Source organism: Microtus pennsylvanicus, chromosome 2, assembly GCF_037038515.1.
Source record: "Microtus pennsylvanicus isolate mMicPen1 chromosome 2, mMicPen1.hap1, whole genome shotgun sequence".
NCBI classification, from domain to species: Eukaryota; Metazoa; Chordata; class Mammalia; order Rodentia; family Cricetidae; genus Microtus; species Microtus pennsylvanicus.
This window is the reverse complement of record NC_134580.1, coordinates 68,751,763-68,770,102: the sequence shown is the minus strand read 5'-3', so window position 1 is coordinate 68,770,102 and position 18,340 is coordinate 68,751,763. Positions and strand designations below refer to the sequence as shown.

The following is an 18,340-nucleotide window of genomic DNA, read 5'->3' as shown; positions in this document are numbered from 1 at the left end:
TTCTGTCTGTATGTATGGCTGCAGGCCAGAAGAGGGCACCAGACCTCATTACAGATGGTTGTGAGCCACCATGTGGTTGCCGGGAATTGAACTCAGAACCTTTGGAAGAGCAGGCAATGCTCTTAACCTCTGAGCCATCTCTCCAGCCCGTGGTGCACGTCTTTATTCCAGCACTCAGGAAGCAGAGGCAGGCAAATCTCTGTGAGTTGCAGGATAATCCTATCTGCCTCATAGTTCCAGGATAGCCTAGACTGTTACACAAAGAAGCCCTGTCTCAATCACCCCACCAAAAAAGAACAAAAACAAACAAACAAACAAACAAACAAAAACCAATAATGAAGCCGGGCGGTGGTGGCACATGCCTTTAATTCCCGCACTCAGGAAGCAGAGGCAGGTGGATCTCTGTGAGTTGGAGGACAGCCTGGTCTACAAGAGCTAGTTCCAAGGAAATGCTGCAAAGCTACAGAGAAACCCTGTCTCGAAAAACCAAACCAAACAAACAAACAAAAAACCACCACCACCAACAACAAAGAAACCAAGAATTGACATATTGACACACATTACAGTATTGCTGGTCAAAACTGTCAAAATTAACCTAAGCAAAAGGAAAGCAGGTATGAATGACCACATATTCTTGTATTCTTGGTTCTATTTGTATGGAATATTCAAAGAAACAGGAAGTGTTCTTAACTGCCCTACCACATGTCAGAACAAATATTAGTTAGTTTTAAAGAAAAAAATTTCAAATAAAGCCCAATGGAAATATCTTTAAGCTAAACAGTAAGTTAAATAGAACCACCAGTAACAACTCATATTTAGCAAATTAGTATCAATTTTAAAAGTACTTTTCTGCCAGGGGGCAGAAATACCAGCACTGGGGAGGCAGAGACAGGCAGACCTCTGTGAATTCAAGGACAACCCTGAGCAAGTTTCAGAACAGCCAGGGATATACAAACAAACCCTGTGTTGAAACACCCCCTCACGCCGCCCCCCTGTGACACACACAAAGTAGTTTTCTATCTTGAAACGACTTTTAAAATACAAAAGTATAAAATATCCTAATAACTAACAGAAAAATCAGTTTTCTGTTAGTTAAGCTGAGTGTGGTGGTACATGTCTTTAACCACTCAGAGGAAGGAGTGGCAGGCAGGTGACAACAAAACTGACAAATGCTCAGTCAGAATGGTAACTCATTCTAGCTAATTTAGACCAAATTTAGAGGCAACCAGTACTGGCCATAGTTAAGGAAAACATCTCAATTTATTAACTCTAATACTAAACTTGATTGGTATGTCACTTATACAAAGAAAATATATTGAACAAAATGCCTTCAGATTTCCTTAGAATAAATTAAATTGAGATATCGCTTAGTATAACCTGTATAAAATGTTTTAAGTAAGTTATCATTTATTTATTAACTATTTACTAACTTATTTATTGGTTTTTCAAGACAGGGTTTCTTTGTGTAGCCCTGGCTATACTGGAACTTGCTCTGTAGACCAGGCTGGCCTCGAACTCAGAAAGATCTGCCTGCCCCTGCCTCCTGAATGCCAGGATTTTTAAATAGGAAAAAACTATGGAACATATTTCATGCATTACCTTTACTTACAGCTTTACTTTGCTTTCCCTACTCTCATTTTCTTTGTGATTTGGGTTATTAAAAACTTGTTCTCCCTTGAGTCAGAGTGTCTGGAAAGACAACCTAGGCCCTTACATATGCTATGATGTTCCTCTAACTAGGGGAGGCAGAGACAGGCCTAGTGAGTTATAATGCACAATCCTACAGTTTTACAGTTTTATTTTAACTTAAGTACTATAGGCCAAATGTCTGATTTCTATATGAGTTACACTGAAGAGATATAAAATGCACTGAGAAGCTTACCTGTCCAATATATCAAGATCTCTACCAAAAGCTGTTTTAAAATATAAAATAAACTAGCCTACAATTTTTGGTAACTTTGCAAATTTATATCTAAAAGGAATGTTACTCACATGTCCTGCATATTGTCCAAATTTCTTCCTCAGTCCAACAGCCAGGCCAGTAAGACATTTTGCTGCCAAAGCTACCAACATGACGTTGGTGTCCTTTCCAACAACCTGTAAAAGTAAAAAGAAAATAGTCATAACCTGTAAACGGGTACTAGAAATGAAATGTATTCTCAAAAGAATTCTTGAAAGATACTATGCCAACAATTATCAGTTGATAATCATTTTCATTTCTTACAAAAGACGAAAATTTAATCTTTGATAATAATAAATTTGTAAGTCTCCACTATGTAGTAATATTTTTTGTTTTCTTTTCTTTTTTTGAAGGGAAAAGGAAGGGAGAGAAGAAGAGAGGAAAAGAGGAGAGGAAGGAGAGGAGGGGAGGGGAGGGAAGGAAAAGGAAAGAAAGGAAAGAGAAGGGAAGGGAAAGAAGAGAAAGGGAAGAGAGAGAGACACACACACACACTGACTGGGGATATAGCTGGAAGTCTACTGTCATTACTTTGGAATAGGAAAACCACACAAACATTTCTGAAAGAAACAAAGTAATATCTCTGTAGTATTTTTTTTAAAGATTTATTTATTTATTTCTTATGTATACAACATTCTGCCTCCATGTATGTCTGCACGCCAGAAAAGGGGGCCAGATCTTATTACAGATGGCTGTGAGCCACCATGTGGTTATTGGGAATTGAACTCAGAACCTCTGGAAGAGCAGCCAGTGCTCTTAACCACTGAACCATCTCTCCAGCCATATCTCTGTACTATTTAAACCAAGGAAGCATCAGTAGAGACTGCTGTAGGTACTAGCAAGTCCATGAGGACTCTAAATTGCAAACCCCATTGTAACCATTCCTGTAATGGAGTTTCGGGCCTTGCAGCAACCATTTAGTCACATTAGTAATTGAGTTTTCCTTTCATTTCTCCTAGAAGACTCTCCTTCAGCAGTTTATATTACTTCCTTCCTAAAACCCCCAAACCTAACACTTATTTAAATTCATAGGTATACATCAATTCAGCAAAACTGTGTAATGACTGGGCTCCTTCCTGGTAACAGTTTGCCATACATAGTAAATTGTCTAAGTTGTCTTACTTTAAAGCACCCACTAATCCTTCTTTAGTTTTCCAGTCATTTTCCCAGTAGAAGCAACTGCTTTGAATTTTACCTAGTCCCTTAATTCCATAAGCAGAATGCTTCATTCTTGAGTCTCTGCACCAAACAACCTCTAATAGACAACACTCATACCATACTAATAGTTGGCACTTATATTTCCTAAGGAGTAAAAAATTAAAAGATTAATGTTTATTAAAAACATGTTAGGTTCCACAATTTTGGAGACAATTTGTAATGCTTTTTAAACTTAATTTTCATCAGAATTGAATGAAGTAGGTATTATTAGCTTAATTTTGGAAATCTCAAAAATGAAATAGAGGTAAATTTGCTCTAGGTCACCAGTTAGTAAAAGTGTGGATTCAAATCTAGGTCTATACATGCCTCATAGGCATTGATATCATTATTATATTGCTCAATCTCAAAACCAGTATTATATGGCAACTCCATCCCCCCCACCCTCTTCCTTTGGAAGAACAAATGCTCTTAACAACTGAGCCATCTCTCCAGCCCTGAGGTAAGACTTCATTAGTGGCTTTGCTGCTTAGCTTTTCTGATCTTTATGTCAAACCCCATACCTGTCTCTGGGTTTTTATTATTCGTGCTACAATAAAGGACCCCCAACAAAATCAGGAACATATAAAATATGGAGAAAATATAATAAAATACTATAAATATAAAATCTTAATCTGAAGGTTGACAAAAATATGTTCATAAATTATTATAAGTCAGGTAACAACTCAAAAGACAGATTAATTATTTCAGCTAAGCATGGTGGCTCATAAAGATAATCTTAATATAATTTTATTACTCAGGAAACTGAGGCAAGAGGATCACCATGAGTGTGAAGCCAGCCTGGGCATGATCAGTTCCAGTACAGCAAGGAATGCAGAGACACCTTAAAAAAAAAAAAATAAAACAACAACAACAAAAAAAACGGGGGGAGGGCACGACCTTGTTTTTAGAAATACCATACGGAATTTCAAAATGAGTACTTCTTCCCACAGTGGGAATTACTTGATTTAGGTATCATAAAGAAAAGAAATTATCAATGGAGGGAAGAGGAATCAATGTGCATCTTAATCTTCTTCTATTTTACCACTCCTATTTACTGTCATTGTAAAGTTAACAATATGCATTCCAATTTGTATATTTGTACGTGTTCATAAAATCAAATGTAAAAATTTAAATGTTATAAATAATAACAATTTTATTTTATTTATTTATTTTTTTAATTTTTTTTTTTTTTTTAGACTTTTCAAGACAGGGTTTCTCTGTAGCTTTTGGTTCCTGTCCTGGAATAGCTCTTGTAGACCAGGCTGGCCTCGAACTCACAGAGATCCGCCTGCCTCTGCCTCCCAAGTGCTGGGATTAAAGGCATGCGCCACCACCGCCCGGCAACAATTTTATTTTCATTCGTTTGCAGACTTTGACTATTCTCCCTATTCCCTTCATCTGAAGAAAAAAAGGGTTTTGTTTTGTTTTTTTGTCACTAAAAAGCCATGTAGCTCTGGCTGTCATGGAGCTTACTATATATATAGATCAGGCTGGCCTCAAACTCACACAGACCCACATGCCTCTGCCTCCCGAATGCTGGGATTAAAGGCCTGTGCCACCATCACACTCAGCAGGAAAGTACTTTTTACTGCTATCTAAAGCATTTCACAAATGTTCCCATGTCTCTGTAAATACAAATCCATGGGATGGGACTGTAGCTCACTGGTAGAGAATGCTCAACAAGACTCTGGGTTTGATACCCAGAAATACCAAAAGGAAAATATAAAGTTGAGAGAGAGAGAGAGAGAGAGAGAGAGAGAGAGAGAGAGAGAGAGAGAGAGAGAGAGAGACTCTGAAACTCTCTGGACAAACAGTGAGAGATTACATGTTTTACACAAACGGCCTATACTGTTAAGACATGAATGCTGAAGCTCCATGTTTTGAAATATGAAAAAACTGGAAGAAATTACATCTATATCCCAAGAATAGTCTTTCTTGAAAAGCTAATATCCTAACATGTAGATATCAATCACTATTAATAAGGAAATCAAAAGTATTTTGTGTGACATTCTGAGAATTAGAATACAGAGTAATAAAAAAGTACTGGCAAAAATTACAAGCTACCAGAGCCTCATTTTTCCTTTCTCAGTGCCTTTTTTCTTTCCCACTCCTAGGATTCAGGTCTGTTGAACTCTTTTTTCCCCATAGGCAATTCCCTTTTAGTTATTTTTAGAAATCTGATAGCTAGGTACTGTGGTTCATGCCTTTAATCCCACCACTGGTGAGGCAGAAAGGTAGGTGGATCTATGTAGAGTTCAGGCCAGCCTGGTCAACACAACAAGCTCCAGGACAGCCAAGGTTGCATAGTGAGACCCTGTCTCCTGAACAACCATCAACGAAATCAATTAATGAGATGTTTTCACACAGAAGACAGAAAGTGAAAATGTGACAGGAGTGCCCCACATTTTGCCTGGCATTCTGATCTACTACAGTCTGGTATCATTCACTACTCGACACAGCTCATCTTAGAAAACTGTAAGACTTGGCTTTAGATCAGCAAGATTCTATTTTCTTTGATAGTAGAAGCTAACAATGCCACACTAAATACAGTGTTAAGATAAAACCAATTCCTCTAAAAGGACTATAAAGTTTTTAAATTATTAAAAGATAGGGACCTCTGATTAAAATATTATTACTAATATTCCTTAAATGGCAATATTTTGTGATTTAAAAGTAAGTTGTTTAAATGAAACAGAAGCCCACTGAATCACTGATGAAGAATTCCAGTGTTGTGTCTGTTCAGACACCAATGCTGAAGCTCCTCCCATTTACCTTCTTTAATGCTTTGACTAAATCTGCATAATCGCCTGCTTCCAGCTTGGGGTTTTTCACTAGTACTTCTACAGCCTCCAAGGCTTCTTTTCTCTCTTGCCATTTTTTTGCCTCCTGAAAAGAGAATATAAATCACTGAGGAACATAAAAATAAGAATAGAATAAATGTCTTATACTCAATCAGTTTAAAGACCTGAATTTTTGTTGTTTCAGAAACATTTTCTAAAGTCAACTAAAAAACAAAATGGCAAAAACATAGTTACTAAGGTCTATTTTGTTCATAAAATTTTCATTCACATGTAAAAATGTATTTATTTTATTGATTTTTTTTTGTTTTTTTGTTTGTCAAGACAGAATTTCTCTGTGTTGCTTTGGAGCCTGTCCTGGAACTAGCTCTGGTAGACCAGGCTGGGCTCAAACTCACAGAGATCTGCCTGCCTCTGCCACCCGAGTGCTGGGATTACAGGTGTGTGCCACTACCTCCTGGCGTGATTTTTTTGAGCCATACATTTTTTTCTGTTCCCCTCCCTTCTCCTCTCCTCTCCTCCTACCCTCTCCTATGGCCCTCATGCTCCAAATTTACTCAGGAGATCTTTTGTCCTTTTCTACTTCCCATGCAGATTAGATCCATGTATGTCTCTCTTAGGATTCTCACTGTTGTCTAGGTTCTTTGGGATTGTGAAGTGTAGGCTGGTTTTCTTTGCTTTATGTCTAAAAGCCACTTATGAGTGAGTATATATGGTATTTGTCTTTCTGGGTCTGAGTTACCTCACTCAATATGATGTTTTCTAGATCCATCCATTTGCTGGCAAATTTCAAAATGTCATTATTTTTCTGCTGTGTAGTACTCCATTGTGTAAATGTACCACATTTTCCTTATCCATTCTTTGGTCTAGGGGCATTTAGGTTGTTTCCAGGTTCTGGCTATGACAAACAATGCTGCTAAGAACATAGCTAAGCACATGTCCTTGTGGTACAATTGAGCATCCTTCCTTTGGGTATATACCCAAAAGTTAACCACTTGCTGGGTCTTGAGGTAGGTTTCCTAATTTTCTGAGAAATCATCATACTGATATCCAAAGGGGCTGTACCAGCTTGTACTCCCACCAGCAATAGAGGAGTGAACCCTTTATAAACCCCACACTTCTCCATCATAAGTTGTTGTCAGTGTTTTTGCCATTCTTATAGGTGTAAGATGGAATCTCAGAGTTGTTTAGGTTTGCATTTCTCTAATGGCTAAGGATGCTGAACATTTCCTTAAGTGTCTTTCAGCCATTTTAGATTCCTCTGTTGAGAGTTCTCTGTTTAGGTCTGTACTCCATTTTTTTACTGGATTATGTGATGCTTGGGGCTGGAGAAGGACTAGAGGTGAAGAGCACTGACTGCTCATCCAGAAATTTTGCGTTCAATTTCCAGCAACCACATGGTGGCTCACAACCATCTGTAATAAGATCTGGTGCCCTCTTCTGTCCTGCAGGGATACAGCAGGCAAAATACTGTATATATATAATTAATAAATAAATCTTAAAAAAGATGATTCTTAAGGTGATTCTTATGGTGATAAATATTGAGAGAATAGCATTATAGGAAGAAAGAACAGTACATGTTAAAGTTCAGAGTTAATCAAACAAAGAAACCAGTAGCCTATATGTTACCAGAAGAAATATAGCATGTCTAAAGTAAAAAATGACAATGATTAGACATGTGGCTGAAAGGTAAACTGAGGTAACAAGGTGCCAGACAAGAGAAAGAATGGCTACAGAATGAGTTCAGACATCATCTTAACACTCACGGAAGCTATTGAAGAATTTAGATTATGTTTCAATATGGGAAATTTTCCCCCTTTCAAAAATGGTATCTCTAATTACATTATAAAATTCAATGGAGAGAAGACAAGAGCAAATGGTAGTGACTAGGACAAGACTGGGCATACTTTTGTCTCTCTTGGGACAATGTTTGGAGACATTGATTGCCATGAATTTAGGGGATGTGGGATTCCTGACTCTAATGATGTCTAGTGTGCAAAAGTCACATATGCTTTTGACCCATCCTACAATGCATAAGACAGGCCCACCACCACAGTTTTATGAAACAAACAAACAAACAAAGTCAAGAAATCTGGGTTAAAGGTAACCTTTAACTTGTAGGAGTCACTTCTCTCTTTCTACTCAGGTTATCAGGCTTAGGAGCAAATACCTTTATGTGTTGAGCCATCTGTCCACTCAAAAGAGATGAACATAGGAGATACTTAAAGATAAAACCACAGAATAAATGAGCGAAAAGTTGTAAACATTGTTCTGATGTTTGGTAAGTCATGTTGTTTTGTTTTTAAATGCCATAATATGATTGCATATAGAAAATAGTAAGAGAAGAAAGAAAAGGAAGCCACTAAGTTACTCTACTAGAAAGAAGTGGGGAGGTATACCAAGCAAGGGCTCAGAAGAACATTCTCTAATTTTACCTAAGTTATTATTTAAAAAATAAAATAAAGAAATTTAAGCATTACTTACAATTTTGTCATAAAAGTCTTTGGGAAGTTTGGAAAGGATCTCTACTGCTTCCAAAAGCTCATAAGCATCTATCTGTGGTGCCTCATCACCATCATCACCACCTTTGAAGAGAAAACAAAATAGAATTTAAAACTTTTTTTTTTTTTTGAGATGGGGAAATGACTCTGTGGGCAAAAGCATTTGCTGTATCAGCTTGATGACCTGAGCCAGACTCAGTCCTACAAGCACCTATAATCTCAGCACCTACAGGGAGATGGAAGGCTGAGATACGAGAAGCTCATGGGCCACTTGCCTGGCTGAAGAGCCTTAAAACCAGGTAGGCTCCTGGCTCAGCAGTTTAGAGTGCTTGCTGCTTTTGCTGTGGACCCAAGTTCAGTTCCCTACACCCACAGTGGGTAGATCATAACTGACTTTAAGTTCCATTTCATAAAATCTGACAACTATTTCTGGTACCAACACACATGTGGCATATACTTTCAGGGACAGACAGACACACACACACACAACAAAAACTATAGTAATTTAAAAATAGTAACTTTTTAAAAAAAAGTGGAAAGGTGAAGACCAACAACTGAAGGTTGTCTTCTAGCCTCTATTCATGTACTGTCATATATGAGTACCCACCCGCGCTCGCTCTCTCTCTCTCTCTGACAGACAGACAGACACACCAAAATAAAATAGTCTTATTTACCAGTTACCTTTTCATATCTCTGATAAGTTTTTTAAAATTTATTTCATACATATGACTGTTTTGCCTGAATAGATGTCGGTGCACTATGTGCATACGTGCATGCAGTGCCCGAGGAGGACAAGAGAGGGTTAGATTCCCTGGAAATGGAAGTATAGATGGGTTGAGTCACCATGGGAGTGATGGGAATCAAACCTGGGTCCTCTCAAAGAGCAGTAAATGCTCTTGATCACTGGCTGATCCATCTCATCTCCCACGATGAAATTGTTATAGAAAAGAGACTAGAGTTATTCAGTAGCACAAATGACTCAGATTTATTAAAAGCGGTTCTCTAAGAGATGCCTAGTGAATATGATTTGTTGTGGCAGCAATAATTCTCACTCATTCTCATAGAGACTATGTTAAAACTGTCTCACCTCCCTCTGCATCTCCGCCAGCCGACTGCTGCTGTTCCAGTTTAGCTTCTAGTTCTTGTTGGGAACGGAGAAACCGACTTGGTTTCGGAGCACCCGTTGGCAGCTTGACCCATTCTTCTTCTAATTCTTTCAACTGCAAGCATTAACAAAGTATCTTAAGGTTTTAAAATTTATATCCCACTGTTAAAGAACATAATGCTTGTACTTACTGATATATTAGAACTCACTTGCTGTTTACACGGTACTAATAGGGAAACTTTTAGACAAATAGAAGCTGTATTTTGTAGCATAAGTCAAATCAACTAACATTACCACACTGAAGATTTATGTCTAAGCACTAAAAATAAAAATCCTTTTTTAAAAAAAATTTCTTTTTTAAGTATGAGTGTTTTGCCTTTAAGCATGCAAGTGTACTTCTTTGTGTGTCTGGTGCGTGCAGAGGCCAGAAGGTCACCTGGAACTAGAGTCACAAAGAATTTTAAACAGCTATGTAGGGGTTAACTCTGCAAGAGCTGCAAATGCCCTTAACCTTTGAAACATCTCCTTAGCTCCTCAAATCTATTATTTTAAGACACTATCACTAGTTTACAAATTCAAATATGCTATATTATCAAAAGAGCTCAAAAACTAACTATGTGATAGAACTTTTTCATCCAGATACGGGAGCCCTGCTCCTCCACAGAACCATACAGGAATCTTCTAAACTGCTATAGGCTAATGCTAGTAGACTGGGGTCCAAGGGCAGAAATGTTTCATAACACCTGAATAAAACAAAACCTAGTTTTGTTTAATATGCACAAGACTCAGGACTTGCTCCCTAGAAGAGAGACAGAGAAATAGATAGTAACAGCAAAAGTCTATGCTCAGGAATTTAACTTATTTAAATCTTAAAAATAAAAAATAAGTATGTGTAAGGATAGAATATTAACAATTACAAAGTATCTCTATATTACCCTTATGCAAAAATGAACAAAGAAATCTGTGTCTTACCTGGACAGAATTTATATTTTGTAATGGGTGTCTCAGGGCATCTCGAATCCATCGATAAATCTCTACAGCAATTAGTTTGGCTTCATCCCGTACAGCCTTGTCTCGAGATTCAAACAGTTTTGGCAATACTTTAATAATTGGCTTAAGTAAGATGATTTTGGAACCAAATTCACTGCAAGTGAAAAATTTGGGGAAAAACTGTCAACATGTCATGTTTCATTGAGCATGTACAGCTCCAAATCATATATGGCACCCACTGTGGTGACAAACGCCTGCAGTCCCAGCTCAGGAGGTAGAGAAAGGGTCTCTGTAAGTTCAAGTGAGAAGAGTGTCAGATTTCCTAGGACTGAAATTATGGATATCTGTAAGATACCATGTCGGTGCTGGGAACTGAACCTAATCATCTGCACAAGAACCAAGTTCTCTTCACCGCTGAGCCATTTCTCCAGCCCCATATCCACAAATAAAGGAACACAACTACTTCATATTATTAGAAAAATAACATTTTTATCTTAGTTTAGCTGACCTACAAGACTAAAGGACAGATGAAAAATTATAGTGCTCTTAAATCACTTTTTTTTTGAGAATTATTTAACTTGGTGCCTGAAGAACTAATACTCAAGATATCTTACATATTCCTAAAGTACAGACAACAAAAGGCAGATGCTTTCTTACATTACTATTTCTGTTTTTTTTAAAATATTTATTTATTCATTATGGATACAATATTCTATGTGTATGTCTGCAGGCCAGAAGACGGCACCAGACCTCATTACAGATGGTTGTGAGCCACCATGTGGTTGCTGGGAATTGAACTCAGGACCTTTGGAAGAACAGCCAGTGCTCTTAACCTCTGAGCCATTTCTACAGCCCTTTTCAAATGAACAAAAGAAATACATTGTAATGGTTTCATCTAATGCATTTTTGTTTCTCTATCATGACCCATTTTTAAAAGATAGAATAAAAGAGATGAAGCACATCCACATGGAAAATAGATACATGAACAAAACAAAACCTAATTTTGATAGTAAACAAAAAAAGTTAGGCATCTTAGCACACACCTGTAATTTTAGTACTTGAGAGGTAGGAGGAGGAGGATCAGAGTTCATGGTCATCCTCAGCTACATAGCAAGTTTCAGGCAAGCAGGAGCTACCTGAGTCCTTGATCAAAAACACTAAAAATGAAAGAATGAATGAAAGTTTAAAAGTAAAAAAAAAAAAAATGGTCTCTATAAGCCTGTTGTAGGAGCCGGGCGGTAGAGCACACACCTTTAATCCCAGCACTTGGGAGGCCGGGCAGGTGGATCTTTGTGAGTTCAAGGCCAGCCTAGTCTAGAGAGCCAGTTCCAGGACAGACTCCAAAGCTACAGAGAAACCTGTCCCCCACAAAAAAAAAATAAGAACCCAAAACAGAACAAAAAACAAAAAACATTGTAGGGATGACAGAATGTTTTTTTGCCTCCTAAAGCTGTCACTAATGATAGCTCTAGGAGGCCATGGCACCTTGAAACAAGCAGTGTCGTCTTCACATTCTGAAACACTTTAGGGAAAAAACCCACAACAATTACAAAGGTAGACTACAGCTCATCACCATCAATAAGAAGGCTAGAGTATGCTTTTCTAGGACATGGGAGTTCCTAGATTTCTTTTCCCTAGACACTGAAAATAACAATGACTATACAATACTGCAAATAATGATTATATAAAGGATATAAACAGAACTACTCTTTCCTATCCTTATTCTCCTAGTCAGTTTAAAGGTAAAATTACTATAATATATGTATATAAAACAGAAATTCTTAATTTAAAAGCAGTATAATATACATAGTACACATACATACATACAGATAAAACACATAAAAGATTAGAACAAAAAATCTAGTGGTACAAGCAGAGTCTGCAAATTCATTAAATTTCTTATTCTATTTTTTTAAAAAAGATGCATTTATTTATTATGCATACAATGTTTTGGCACATACAGCTCTCATTATAGATGGTTGTGAGCAACCATGTGGTTGCTGGGAACTGAACTCAGGACCTCTGGAAGAACAGCCAGTGCTCTTAACCTCTGAGCCATTTCTACAGCTCTTTTTAAAAAAAAAAAAAAAAGAACGAACGAACGAACACTTTATTGAGCACACAGTTGAGGGCAGGCTGGCAATATCTAGAGTAGTTAGTGCTTGTGGCTTAATTTGATAACTTTCTAAAATGGCAAAAATGAGACAATTATTTACACATTCTGCCAAGTATGGTGATTTATGCTTGTAATCTTGGCACTTCAGAGACAGAGTTAGAAGAGATGCCAGAGTCTAAGACCAGCTTGGGCTAAGGGGAGAGACCCTGTCTTGAAAGCAAAACAAAGCCAAAAGACAAAACTCCACATGTTTACAATATACAGCACAAAAGAATGGATATAAAGACTCTTTTACTGGGATGTAAAAGTAAGATGTGTCAGTAGGTTTAAAGCACTTGCCTGACCTGAAAATTGACTCCTTAAAAGTTGTCCCTGATGCCCTGGCACTCTTGTGACGCACTCCTGGTCATGCACTGTATACACATGCATTAATAAATATAATTTAACTTAAAAAAGGAAATTTTTATCACACAAAAATCTAGATAAAATCAGGCAAAAGAGAACATAAGTCAAGGACAGTTAAAAATTCAAGAATGCAGATACTTTCATATAAAATAAACATGTTAAGACAACTGTCTCCAAGATGTGAGTCATAAACCAAATTAAAAGTGTTGCCAAGGAACGATCTTCATCCTGAGAGTTCATTAGTACACTTTCTAAAGTAGCTAACATTGGACAATAATTGGAGACAGGATATGAGACTGAAGAATTGCCTAGATTTGGGATGTAACTAAATGATACTCCTCCTACGGAAGAAGAGGAGGACCTAAGTCTACTTAATCAGAATTACTGATTTACCAAAGTCAGAACACTCTACCAAATCTTAGCCACTCATCTCTGAAAGGGCAGTAAATGTATAAAGAAATTCAGTGTTCAGTAAGAATTCTGAACACACAGCATATATAAGTTATTATTATTTTTACATCAGATCGACTGTAGAACAATTTATTTTTGATGTTTACCAAAAAGGCCTCAAACAAAGGTTTGCCCCACACACCCATACAAATATGTCTTTATAGCTAACAAGTTTATTCGAGAAGCTAGTAAGAGAAAACTGCTTAAAAATATTAGGAATGCTTTTCTACAAAAAAGCCAATTCTCAAATAAGACAGCAATGTTCCCTGCTCACTTTCAGTGGGAAGGAATTTAGAGCAAATAACCTAACAACATGCCTGAAGGATGAAATTACAAGTTCAACAGTTCCCATTTCTGTTTATATCTGGAGCTCAAATTCAGTTGGCATATTAAAAGAACTAAAACTTACCTTAAGGCTTTCCTTAGTGTTTCTGTACAGGCCACTATGATCTTGGGGTTCTTATTATCCAGGCCCTTTAAGAGCTCTTCTTGTACAGACTCTCCTTTTTCAATCTCTATGTACATGAGGCAAATCTCTATGCCCAACTCCTTGGCTTTGGCTTTAGGTTGGTTGAAGACTTTACTTACAACACCTGATACAACTTCTCCTGTGGTTCTGTAAATGCCACACACAAGGATGTTTAAATAAAAAGAGATAAACTGTAAATAATTCACAAAAGACATGCCTCACTATAATTTCATTTTGTAAGTGCAGAAAATTCAATTGAAAACTTTCCTTAAATACTCCTTACAATCTTGTTTGTTTTTGTTTTTTGACATAGGGTTTTGTTTTTTGACACAGTAACAACTCTGGCTGTCCTAGAACTCACTTTGTAGACCAGGCTGGCCTTGAACTTACAGAGATCCATCTACTTGTGCCTCCTGAGTGCTGGGATTAAAAGCCTAAGCCATGACTGCCCAGCCATTTCTTGCAATCTTATGATAGAGAGAAACTACATCTATCCTTGCAGACCTTCTTTAGAGTGCGTGTAGAGCCTGTCTTACATGGGGTTATACAAACATACACATACACATACAGAATTATGTCGGAGGCTGTGGGAGTTGCAGCAGGTGACAACTAGTATTTAGATGTCAATCCCCCAGAGGAATGGTTCTCTGATAGAGGAGAATCCCATCTGGGAAAGGCCTGTGGGACCACCAACTCTGGAAACTGTTGCTTCTGTCTGTAATCTCACATGTGCAAAAGCAGCTACAGTGTCTCCCCAATACCTACACTGTAGTGTATAATTGCATATGATACGATATGTAATCTCATGATTGCATCTCAATCTTATGGGCACATATATCTGTGGGTGGTCAGGAAGATGACTTCTCATTAAGTGTATAATTTTGATGTATAGAAAATATACTATGATATGCTTCATAACTAAATCTATTGTCCCAAGAGAAATGTAAAGACACTTAAAAGACTGCTTTGTTCCATTTACTCAAACTACACACAATTAGCTCATTTTTTATCTCAGAGAAAGTTCAAACTAGAATGAATGTTTATGTAAATGGACCGTAAGTTAAAAACTTTATAGATATGCACACAGTCAGAGTTGCAGATATCTAACCAAGATTATTAACAGAAAGCAACCTAAAAAAATCATGCCAATTCTTTGTGTGCCAAGTCTGGCTGGTAAAGACCTATGTCTTGCAGTTTGTCTCATCAGGCACTATACTATGCCCCCGGCCTCTGGTCAGTATTAAACTAGAAACCTTGAAACCTTGTGTGGTAAATGCCTCTGTCCTTATTGTTTCCCCAAGGACTGTGCTATGACCAATGAGATGTAATTCTTATAACTTTTTTCTTATTGCCTCAAGCCTCCTGTAAAAAAAAGAAATGTATTTAAGCTAGGTGAACAAAGAAGCAAGAGAGAACTGAAACAGAAAAATGAGTGGACTAATGAGAATTAGAAGACAGTTATAGCAAGGGAATTAGAGCTGCAGAATAATAAAAGAAAATGACTCTCATATCATGTATTTGAGTCTTTACTACTCAGACAGAAAACTCTTAAGTTCAGTTTTGCTACACTGTGGAGGTTTTTTTGACACTGAAAGCTGGTCTTTTGGGCTAGTAACAGGATTATAGAATGCTTGCTTTTTCAAATACTGACGCTATTTTAGACATTTTTTCTTTTTTGTCAGTTGCCACCTGTTGTTTCTCTGACATGGCCACCAGCAGGACACCAAGACTCAAATATATTAACTGACTGTAGCAAGGCAACACCCTGGTCTGTGGTCTCCACAGCCATTTCCTTTGTTTTCCTATGCTGTTATCGATTAAAATAATCAATATCATAATGAAGAGATGCGGACACACTTCTCTGCAAGAGGGACTGGCAGGTCTGTTGCAGCTACTTCCCCTCCTGCCTACCTGATCTCACAAAGAGCCAGGCTTCCCAGCAGGTATCACACACATTAACTCACGCTCTCTGGAGTGCCAAGCAAAGGTCTCTTAATCCCTTTCTTTTCTAGTTCTGAAAGATCTGATTTCATTACAAAAATTAATGTTTGTTTGTAGACATTTTTAAGACAATTTATTTACACAATGGGGGAACATATCTTTAATAAGGAAAGACTCCTCAACTTCTTAGCAGAACACTGTAGTAACTTTACTGCAGTGAATGCTTTGTAATTACATAATTCTCAGAACAAGAGGAACAAAACAGGTTAGGGCTACAGGGAGCATGTCAAAAAGCAGTTTCTAATATGAAAAGAAAAATGACATATAAAAGTGATCATTTTATTATTGTTGGTTCTTGTTAACCAAACTGTCAAACTCCTCAAACTGACGATGCTCACTAGCATGGTTTTTGAAGTAAACACATCTTTCTTGTATAATTAAAGGTCTCAACAGTTTGTATATAGAAGTTCTTTCTCACTGATAACATAAAGACTAGGTAGTATAGAAAAGTGAATGAGTGGAAGCCATCCACATCTAAAGTCAAATAGGCCAGGAAACACATAGTAGAGGTCACTGCCCCAAGAGACAGAAGATCTTGAAGGGGAAAGCAAAATTGTAAAAAAACAAACAAACAAACAAACAAACAAACAAAACCCTAGTAAGTTTGGTTTTTTTAACTAATTATTTTTATATTTATTTTTTATTATGTGCATTGTTGTTTTGCCTGCATGTATGTCTGTGTGAGGGTGCCAGATCTACAGAATTACAGATAGTTGTGAGCTGCCATGTGGGTAATAGGAAGAGCAGTTAGTGCTTTTAGACACTGAGCCATCTCTCCAGTTCAGTGACTCTTAAGTTTCAAGAGAAGTTTTCCATAATGCCCACTTGTCTTCAGTGAGGCTCTGACATGTCCTTAACAATGACCTCACATTAACTACTTCTAAAAGTTACTAAGGTTACTTCAAGTTTTGAAAACTCCTCATCTAAAAAGTTCAAGAGTACAATCAGGAGCAGCTGGATGACTCAGCGTGTGAAGATACCTGCTGCTAAGCCTGTGGACCTAAGTTCGATCTCTGGTACTACATAGTGGTCAATGAAAGAACTCATTCCCACAAGCTGTCCTCTGATGTCCACATGTACCCAAACACATGGAAATAAACATTTATTCTACTTTAGAGATTTCATGTACTATTTAGACTAATTAAAGATACAGAAAGACTACTAGAATATTTTAAAACTATAGCAGAGGCTCTACAATACACAAACATTTATCTATGTAGCACTAAACAGAGATGTTTACAGAATATTAAGAAAGAAACTACTTACTTTCCTGCAACATGGGCATTTTCAACATAGACAAGTGCAGCTTCTAGTCCTTTCAACTGAACCACTGCGTTGGAATCAGTGACAAATTTTTTGATTAGTCCTAAGTATTTGGACCATTCAGGGCTTTTTTCATCCTTTATTTTCTGGAAGATCTTCAGAGCCTCTTCATATCCACTTAATCTTGCTTTCCAGAGCTAAAAGAAAATTAGCATTTTGAAACAGGGTTAATGATAGTATTCAGTGATAATCTGGAAAAGTAAAAGAATATTCCATGCCAGAAAATTTGAACAAAATACCCCTTTTTCTTAAAAAAAGAAAGAAGTTAAAGAAATTCAGAAAATTTTCAAGAAAAGAGTAGTAAATAAACAATTTGTTTTGGTTTTGGTTTTTGAAACAGGGTCTCTCTCTGGAACTTACTATGTCACCATGCCTAGCTTCAATAACCTTAAGAATGTTTTCCCAAGGCTCAGCGAGCAAGGACACTTGTTGTACAAGTCTGGTGACCTTAGTTTGATTCCTGCGTTCATCTCACAATAAACAGAGAACCTTTTCAATGTTCTCCCCTGAGTTCCATATATGTGGTGCAGAAACATTTTTTTTTTAAATTTAAAGATAAAGTGCAGCCAGGTAATGGTGGTGCACGCCTTTAATCCCAGCAATTGCGAGGCAGAAGCAGGAGGGTATCTGTGCGTTTGAGGCCACTCTGGTCTACAAAAGTCCAGGACAGCCAGGACTGTTGCACAAAGAAACCTCATTTTGGGAAAAAAAGAAAAGAAAAAAAAAAGTAAAATAAAATACAACCCTCAAGTCATTACAAATGTTTCTCAATTTATATTTGAGTATTATTACTATAAAAAGACATGATAGTTGAAAGATCAGAAACCACCCTGATGGAACTGCCCACTTTCCAGTATGTGAGGTCTTGTCTATGTGATGATTAGTCAGCTTCACACTGTCAAGCTTTAGTCAACAACTTGTTATTTAGTTACTTAATTTCAGATACCTCTATTGAGGATTTATATTATTATTAATTTACTTAACAGGTATTTAATAGATAAAAACTAATACCACCTCAATGTGTGGAG

At 37.1% G+C, this 18,340-nt stretch overlaps 1 protein-coding gene across 5 annotated transcripts in view; it reads right to left on the bottom strand.

The window, feature by feature from the left end:
- The window catches only part of Ckap5 (cytoskeleton associated protein 5), a 91,228-nt gene that overhangs the window by 46,247 nt on the left and 26,641 nt on the right, over positions 1-18,340 (bottom strand). For all 5 annotated transcript variants that reach the window (XM_075961373.1, XM_075961375.1, XM_075961374.1 and 2 more), the window contains exons 3-9: positions 17,256-17,449; positions 13,929-14,135; positions 10,531-10,702; positions 9,541-9,673; positions 8,437-8,537; positions 5,927-6,040; positions 1,993-2,097 (exon numbers count right to left, since the gene is read on the bottom strand). In XM_075961373.1, the coding sequence (XP_075817488.1) occupies positions 1,993-2,097; positions 5,927-6,040; positions 8,437-8,537; positions 9,541-9,673; positions 10,531-10,702; positions 13,929-14,135; positions 17,256-17,449 (1,026 nt within the window). The remainder of the gene's footprint in view (positions 1-1,992; positions 2,098-5,926; positions 6,041-8,436; positions 8,538-9,540; positions 9,674-10,530; positions 10,703-13,928; positions 14,136-17,255; positions 17,450-18,340) is intronic.